Source organism: Platalea leucorodia, assembly GCF_965183815.1.
Source record: "Platalea leucorodia genome assembly, chromosome: 3".
NCBI lineage: Eukaryota > Metazoa > Chordata > Aves > Pelecaniformes > Threskiornithidae > Platalea > Platalea leucorodia.
The window spans coordinates 81,895,141-81,904,130 of NC_138825.1; the positions used below are offsets into that span (position 1 = coordinate 81,895,141).

Sequence of the window (8,990 nt, forward strand, 5' to 3'; positions counted from 1 at the left end):
GTGGTTGGGAAAAGAAATACTTTCTTAGCTTCCTTTCAGCAAATATCATGTGATGTTCTGTATAAAGTGCTACACATGCATTACTCTAATTTCAAGGTACTGCTAGCTTTACAGGGTTTCTTCTCTGCCTGTTTTCTTAATATTATTTTCACTTATTCCCTGCTAACCAGTAACAGAGTCTGGTTTATGGCTGATATTACCACATCTCTTTGCTCTAAAGATGCTTCTCTAGGTCATTCAATCTGCTGAGTGTTATCCACCTTTTCATAGCCAGCTATGCACTAGGAATACATGCATTGCAAATGTCATCGTAGCTGGTTTCTGAAGTGGTCTGTCAAATGCCATTTTTTTCTGACAATACCCTTAGTAAGAGACCCAGCACTCATTTTCTATTTGAAACAGAAAAAGCAGATGAAATTGTCACACTTCACAGGGGGGAGAAAAAAATACTATCTCAAAATGTTGAGGCTGCTGGAGTCTTATTTTCAATTTGGTTTTCAAGCCATTTCCAGCAAAGGACAGCTATATGCCATAGTATTCGTCACATGCTAAGCTTATTGATTTCAAATAAATGTATGAAAGATGAAGACTTCAAAAGCTATACTTCAAGTGTTTTTTATTTGAATATTTAAAAGGACAGCAATATGTCCTGTGTTTGACTGTTCAGCTTCAGCTAAACCTTTTACTGGTATGCAAACAAGACGAAAAGTACTTAAATGTCTGTAACAGACATCTGCATTTGTAACTAAATTAACATCAAAATTTTGAATTAAGAAAATGTATTGACATCAAAGCAAGGCTTCCTTTAACAACAGATTTCTAACGTAATACACATTGATTTCAGTCTAACTTTCAGATGTGATAAAAAATTAGAACATTGTTATAATTAGTTCAGGGAGAACTCAGAAGTAAACTTACTTAATTTATTTGCATAAATTGCCATTCTGTTATCTTTAAAAGCAAATGCAAATTGGCTCTGTCTGATATGATGATGGTTATTTGGCTCAAAAGTGCTTCAATTTGCGTAGCAATCTGGTGTCGTCTCTGCAGTGAGGCGATCCCAGGTAACATACAAATCCTGAATTATTCCAGAAATTAGTATGTTTAAAGCATCAATTTAAGTGCTAATTGCAGTAGTAATGAGAAAAAGCAGTACTACTGTGAGATTTGCATCTACTGCCCCATCAGTATGCCTGGAACGGCTGCTGACTGGCAGAGGATTTGGCTGCTAATTAAATAATTGTATGCATGGCAGTGTTCTCGTCTGATTCAATAGATGAAGATTAATCCTCAGATAAATATGTTTGGCTGGTATTGAAATGTCTTAGCAGTTTCTTCAAAAATAGCTTGTGTGTATGTGGTGTGTACGTTCACACTGTGAATGACTCTGTGCCTCTATATGTCTATGTTTGTAAATACAGATGCATCTAAGAGGGAAAAACATAATGCCTTAGCTTCAAATAAGGAGAAAGTTTCATTCCCGTGAGCTGGGAATGGCCGTATTGGGTATAGCAAAGCCATGACTGTATTTTGCAGGTCATTGCAAATGTGAAACATTTATACCAGCATTTTATATTCTTTGCAGCTTTTTTTTTTCAGAAAAAAAAACTATTGTAATACCTTGTAGAGAACTAAAATTCATATTGAGACGGCCTGTTGAGTGCCTTCATATGTAAAGTCCTTCAATGCACACTTAGACAGGGGCCAACCAAGAGAAAAATTCTTCAATAAATGCATCTTTATGATACATTTTCTGTAATGAAAGAATATAAGATTACAGAGCTTAAGCCTAACATTCTGGCACCAGACCTGAACAAAGCCAAATAACGTGATAAGTACACCACTAAATTGCCAAAAACATTCTTTTCCTAACAAACCTTTTACTTCTCACTCACAGTATATTGAACCTATATCTTAAATCTGTTACTAGCATGAAACTGGTAAAAACAGCTTGAGCTTTACATAAATTTGAGGCAGGCAGGAAAAGGAAGAAATTTCACATTTGGAAAGAAGAAAATGTCTTTTAAGCAGATTGGTAATTAATTTTTAAATAGCAGCTCTTGAAGCTGCTCATGGATTTGGAATATTAGGCTAAGTCCTGGGGAGACAGATTATTGGCAAAAATGCTAATGATGTTATCAAAGGTTCATGAAGAATTTCTCATGTGATTATTATTTGAATCTATGGGTTTGGTAGGTAAATAGATGTATAGTATATATGTACATGCACACGTTGGCACGTTGATACATTTAAAAGGAGATAATATGTGCTTGTGTCATCCCATACAGCAAAAACCAGTAAAATTGTCAAGAAATACCTAAGTGACGTGGGAGCCTGAGTGTAATTTTCCAAAAGTTAGTTATAATCTTAAACCTCATTGAAAGTCAGTGGGGCTTTAAAAGCTTTTACATTCAAAAACTATTTAGACTGTAACTCTGATCTTTGACCTAAGTCCATGTTTGTTTCAGAGATTCTTTCTGAATCATATTTCTTTAACAAATCTTTTTCAGTTTCTACGTCACTTAGGCATTAGACACCTTTTAAAATAATACTAAACCGATATTTATATTATTGAAAGAGAAAAAAGAAACCTCAAGATTGGAAAAAATATTATCCCTGCCGTAGTATTAGCTGCTTTTACTCTGGAAGTATCTGTGTTCCTGTAATCTTCGTTTTCATTTTCAGCTGCTACTACCTGACTTTTTTCCTCAGTAAGAAAAGCATTTCTTCATTTTCTCTACATCGTATGGATGATAAAAAGGCAGCCTGCTGTCCATGTTGTATTGATGATCAAGCAGTACTAACTTTGCCTTTAATTTTCAAATACACAGGGCCTGGAGAATGACATATTACAACTACTTTCTTATCTAATTAGAATGTTACTCAGAGTCACTTTGTTTTGTTTGCACTGTAAAAGCTACATGAGGACATGACAGCCTTTGACAAATAGAATATGTTGGGGTTGTACGGTACAAACCAGATCAATTCATAGTCTTCAACAGAGCGACAGGTCACGCCACTAATGGAGTTAACACGTTATGATCTCTGCTGAAATTAAACTTTGTTCTAACATAATTGTAACAGGTCCTGTCCTCTGAGATAGTACACATAAAAGTTTTCCAGGTAAGTGATATCTAAAGTATAACCAAAGGGGTGATCACCGGGTTGGTACATATTAGGGTGCCTCTACTGAAGACGGCAGCAGTACACTGCTTTGGTGCACGGAGAGCCTGACGCAGTAGGTCTGTACAGTTCCTACAGTAAGCTTCGTCTTAAAAACCTTTACATTAAACAGAAAACCACTTGCCAGTTAAGGTGTTGCTGCTCAAGTTGCCTCATCCAGTGTGATCTGCTGGAGGTGATTTTAGCAGTGTCTTGTGTGTTAAGTGTAGCAAAATCCTGGCAACAACTAATGAATTAAGAATGTCTGTGGTGTTTTTTCTGCTTCTTCAAGGTGCTGCCTTCCGCCCCCCCCCCCCCCCTTCAGAGTTGGGACAAAGAGGGATATCTTTTCCCTTAACATTCTAGCTGTTTATTTTCTGTTATAATTTTCCTGTCCTTTCTTAGCTAAGGCACTATTAAGAACATCGGTGCAATTCATCGGTGTCCCCTGCTTTTACACTGCGGTTCCTGAGTGCTCACAGCTGGCCCTCCCCACCTTCTCCATTGAACAGACACAGCTGTTCATGCAGCACACAGAAGAGGGGGAGAGAGAGAGAGAGATTAGTTTTAGCCTAAATCAGTTTTCTCATTTAGTTCAGCCAGGCTCTGGTAATGCAGCCATTTTAATCCAACATAAGTCTGCGCTGCAGCCGAAATGGGCAGTCCTGCCCTCCCCGTGCCATTTTCACCTCTCCTGACCTAGCTGGCTGCACAGCTGCACAGGCGCTGTGGCTGGTTCGGGCGAGGAGGTGGGAACGAGCATCTGGGGACGAGGGGAGGAGGGATCACACCAACCCTCTCGCTGACAGTCAAAATGGCCTGTAGCCAAGTGGCTACATGAATACTTGTGCCAGCAGGGGAGGAGGCTGGACCACTTCTTTCAGTGGCACCGAAGGTTCATGCTTATTCAGAGTCCTCACAGGATTAGGGAATATGCTTCCACAATCAGCTTTAAGCTGATCTAAGTTCATGCTGTCACCAAAATGATTAGCAAGCTGATCCATCTAGCTGCGCAGTCACAGCGTGGTAGTGCCAGCGTATCGGGGATGGAGGGGGGACAGCTCGCTGGCGAGGAGGGCGTTGGAGGGAGGGAGGGACGGCAACACCTTTTCCTACAGCAGTGCCATCGTAGATCTGCTCACCCTGGCTGCTGTATCCCTAATTCTGCATTAACATATACCGTTACTGTCAGTACGAATCATGGCAATGATGTCTCCAAAAAGCAAACTGAGCTTTTATTAGGGCTCTGTGCCTTCCAGCACAGAAAAAGTAATCAGAGACACATCAAGCACAATCTAAATGAAAATAGATTTTGTTGAAACACAAGATGGTCAAACCAATACATGAAAAATAAAATATACTTTAGTCTTTTTCCAGATGAAACATTTCTGTTCCATGCCAGCATTGCCCATGCGACTATGGCTACCCTCTTCATTCCCACAAGTTCCCATTTTGACATCTGCTGACTCTTTACCAAGATCAATATTCTTTTTTCCTTCTTCTCCTTCCCACCCTCTAGCTTTTCCTGTGTGTGGTTTGAAAACACGGGTGAAGAGCTGATTCCTATTTTGTTGTGGGGAAGGAGGGCAGGGCAGAGGGTGGTTCTTGGTTTTTTATTTGTTTTTCTTCCAGTGCCAGCCCCATCTATCTTTTTCAGCCATAGTGAGGCCACAAATCACTGCCTCCATTCCACAGCCCATTTTTCCATTTCTTCTTCCTAACAAATATCATCGAGTGAACAGGCTGATTTTCTTTTTACTAAATGAACGCCTGCATTACTCCCCTCCATTTTTGTCACAGCTTCTCAGAGCTGCTTTTCCTTGGCTGATGGAGACCAAAATGAGAGAGACACAGGGCTGCATTTTCAGGATGCCTCTATAAGGCTGAAGAGAGTGTCATGTTCAGCTACACAAATTGTATGCCTCTAACAACAGTTCTCTGTACAAGGATGAGAGAAAGCTGAGGGCCTGTTGCAGTTCGTGAGAAACCACAGAGACTTCAGATTCCTCAGGAGGACTGTAAGAAGGAGGATTCATGAAGAATCAATGCAAGAAAACCTTTAAAAAAAAAACCTAGGGATAACTTTGGATATGCAGTTGAACTTTTGGTTAATTATCTGAACTGATCCTCTGAACTCTCTGAGGTTTGCCCATTGCTAATTAGCACTGCAGCGACTTGTTCTTTATGGATTATGCTAAGGAACTTTAACTTAAAACTTAATTATACTAGTTTTTAAGTGGCTTATAGGGAAAAAATACTTTAATTGGGAGCGGTAAGGAATTTTTCCTGTGTTCAGACATCAGTAATCTTAGTGAGGCATGTATAACATGCTTGAGGAGTTTCACATTTGTCTTATTTGCTTAGAAGAAAGCAGAGTAAGAGGTTAATGAAAAGTATTTTTGCTTATGATTGAGAGTCTTACGATTATATATGATATTCTAATGCATAATAAAATATTACTAATATAGAATAAATAGGTAGACTGCACATTGAATTGTTATTGTTACAGTGACAATGGTCTGAATTGTATAGATTGTCTTGTAATCCACAGGGATCTGTTTTTTCTACAGGCTTGGAATTTCTTGTCCCGTTTGCCAATTCTGAACGTCAGCCTGAGCATTAAGGGCTGTTGGGATGACCCAGTTCAGCCACAGACCGAAGTGCCTGTTCCCTCTTCGACAACAGACACGCGAGACGACAAAAGATGGATCAAATTACATGCTGATCGAGAGTATGTGCTCCAAATCCATCTGCAGAGAACCCAGATGGGGTATCAGGTAGATGAATTTATCATTTCCTTCCCAAGTGCACAAGTTTCCAATAATCCATTTACATTATCAATAATGCTTTATACAGCATAACAGTTTTTTTTATGGTTTAAGTAAATTGTAAGCACTTTCAAAGCCTTTTCTGTGTTAGTAATGAAGCAAATGTTTTTTTCAGGTTGCAATAGGATAGTAAATAGACTCTTAAGGTAAAATCCTAGACCAATTCAAGTCAACGAAAAAAATCTCTCATTTTTTACAAACCAGAAACTCATAAAGTTCATATGCTTGGGTACTACAGGCAGTGACAGTAGAGAAGATAACTTCACAGGCAGTATTTAAGTACTCACCCACCCCAGACTCCTACCACTCGTACTTTTGCATATCCTGCTTCCCCAAGCCAGTTTATAAGCTTCCCTATTATATTCCCACATACCTCCAAACTGCATACCAGACTCATACCTATGTTTCTACTCATCACACATCCTCAGGCCTTCACTGAGGATATTGTCCTCATATTTCACATGTGAAGCTTTTTTGAACAGCTCCTAGAACAACTTCTAGAGACACTTCTTTTCCACGCCCCTATTTCAGTCCCAGCCCTTTGCCCAGTTAAAGCACATCCCATCTCCTCTTGGGCTGCTCACCCCACCGGGCCCTCACAAGTCTTCCTGTGCCAAGCCAGAAACAGCAGCAGCTGCACAGGTTTCCACCGGCGCTGCCCCTAGCAGCAGTAACTCGCTGTACCTGTTTCTCGGCTCTTGGAAGAGTTAAGACCGTGCCCCCTGCATTCAAATCAGGCACTGCAGCCATCGCTTACTTACACATGCATTTTTTTTGTCATTTGCATACCATTAGTGGCATATGGACCACCATGATTATAATTTTGCTAATGAATTTCTCTAGCATTTCAAACAACTAAGAACGATAATTACCCGCATTTTTTTTAAGGTACGAAGAAGAGTTCAAGATATAAGCAGAGAACAGTTTTAGATGTTAGTTCTGAAACTCTTAAGACAACTTCATTTTCATAAAAATAATAACAGAGATACGTATGTTCTGTTTTAAATCCTAAAGTTAACTTACATGAGTTAAAGAATTATATTTGCAAATTTTCTTTCCCAAAAGACTTCTTGTCCTGACTACAGCAGGCTCACCATAGCTTCAAGGGAGACTGTCCCATTTGTAGGAAGAAAAAAGGGTCAAAGCTCCTCCATAAGTCGTTCTATTTGCTCTGCCAGTTACTGACAGAGACTTTTCCTAACCAGAAGCCATGGAAAAGAAGGGAGCAGGAGCATTTCATGAAGTGATCACTGTTTTATAAACCTCTCCTAGAATTTGATCCCTCTTTTGTAAGAAACAGCTGGATCAAACTGTTTCTGAAGCTTCATTGCCATGGCGGTGCTTTTTCGTCTGTGTAAATCTTCAGTAAAACCTTTCCATCTACAGAACACGAAATGAATGCTGATTGAGTGTGCATCATTACATCTGCAGCTTTCAGCAGTAAAGTCACTGTCTTAAAGAATCACTGACATAATCTTTCCTTTTGCTATATCAACCTCAAATAAAGACTTCAAGTGCTGGTTTTGTCTTTATATTAATCTTGAACAATATTGTTTGGCATTATTTAAAGACACAAGGTTTACAATTAACCCTTCTGCAGAGAATAGCATTTGGAATACATTAGATGAAATTACAAAAAGGGAACGGTATTTCCATTCAAGTTTTAATAGCTTACAAAATAAGTGGACTAGTATCTCTTACTCTCTGTTTTTCTCTGTGGACTGTGATTTTCTTTTTTTAAAAAAGAAAACTTTCATCTGGAAAGAAATAACAAAAATATTTTAGTCTGGCTAAATTATCATCTTATGTAAAAATTCATGACAACGTGGTTTTGAGATGTTTTTCATTCAAGGAAGAATGGCATTTTGAAAAGGTGATTTCTGGTTTTACTAAACTGTTTTTTTCCCCAACAGGGAAAGCAAGACAGTAAAGCAGTGGCTCCTCGATTCCCCAAAGTTAAAGATGAAGGATGGTTTTTGATATTGGGAGAAATTGATAAAAAAGAACTCATCGCCCTGAAGAGAACTGGATATGTCAGAAATCGAAGTACTGTTTCTGTTGCTTTTTATACGCCAGAAACTCCTGGAAAGTATGCAAAATTTAAAAATTAAGTTCTCTTAATGATTATCTTTTCCACGTAGTCAAGACCCAATTTCCAAACTAATGATTCTGGTTTTTACATTTTAGGTGTATCTACACATTGTATCTCATGAGTGACAGTTACCTTGGCATGGACCAACAGTACGATATTTACCTGAACATTACACCAGCTAGTACTTCAGCACAAGCCACAGCGGAGGTGTCTGATGCTATGAGTCACCTGGCTCTCCAGTAGGGTGATCTGAAAAGTCCTTTAAAAGAACTGCTCTTGCAGCTAAGACATCTGGTCATTCCGGACATCCAAAAAATGCGTTTGCCTTAGTGGAACCAACTTCAAACCTCAAGACAACCAAGAAATTGAAAGTGACTACTGTATTGACTCTGGTAACACAGAGTTAGCCACAGTGGCCTTACTCCTTTAAGAAGATTTGTCTTTCCTTGTTTCATCTTTCTTCTTTCAGAAGTCATATTGTTAATGGAATTTTGACACATCAAAATAAAAGGCTAAAAGATATTGTAACTTGTGCAAATTTAGGGCTATAGTCTTCGTTTTGGATAGTGTTCTGTAGCCTATGTATTAATGTAGTTTAAATAGTCATTTTTTTTAATTTATAGGGAAAAATACAAAATTTGATCTAAGAACTGGTGAAAATATCGGTGGATGTGTTATATTTCATGTTTAATAAAAATAAGTCCATAAGAATGTTTTGCATTGGATTTTTTTAGTGTAAAATATGAGATACATAGTAACAAAATCCTCCTCTTACACATACTATATTTTGAAGGTGATAATCTAAAGGAAAAATTTCACAAATTTATATTAATTATATATGCAGTAAATCTTGTTATAAAGGCATGCCAAATAGTCTATTATTTCCAGTATAGCAATGATGCAATTTA

At 38.4% G+C, this 8,990-nt stretch overlaps 1 protein-coding gene across 5 annotated transcripts in view; it reads left to right on the top strand.

Moving 5' to 3' along the window:
- The window catches only part of ASCC3 (activating signal cointegrator 1 complex subunit 3), a 284,668-nt gene extending 275,965 nt beyond the window's left edge, over window positions 1–8,703 (top strand). For all 5 annotated transcript variants that reach the window (XM_082307043.1, XM_082307044.1, XM_082307045.1 and 2 more), the window contains 3 exons: window positions 5,733–5,939; window positions 7,904–8,079; window positions 8,178–8,703. In XM_082307043.1, coding sequence (XP_082163169.1) covers window positions 5,733–5,939; window positions 7,904–8,079; window positions 8,178–8,325 — 531 coding nt within the window. In that variant the 3' untranslated portion in view covers window positions 8,326–8,703. The remainder of the gene's footprint in view (window positions 1–5,732; window positions 5,940–7,903; window positions 8,080–8,177) is intronic.
- The last annotated feature ends 287 nt before the right edge of the window (window positions 8,704–8,990 follow it).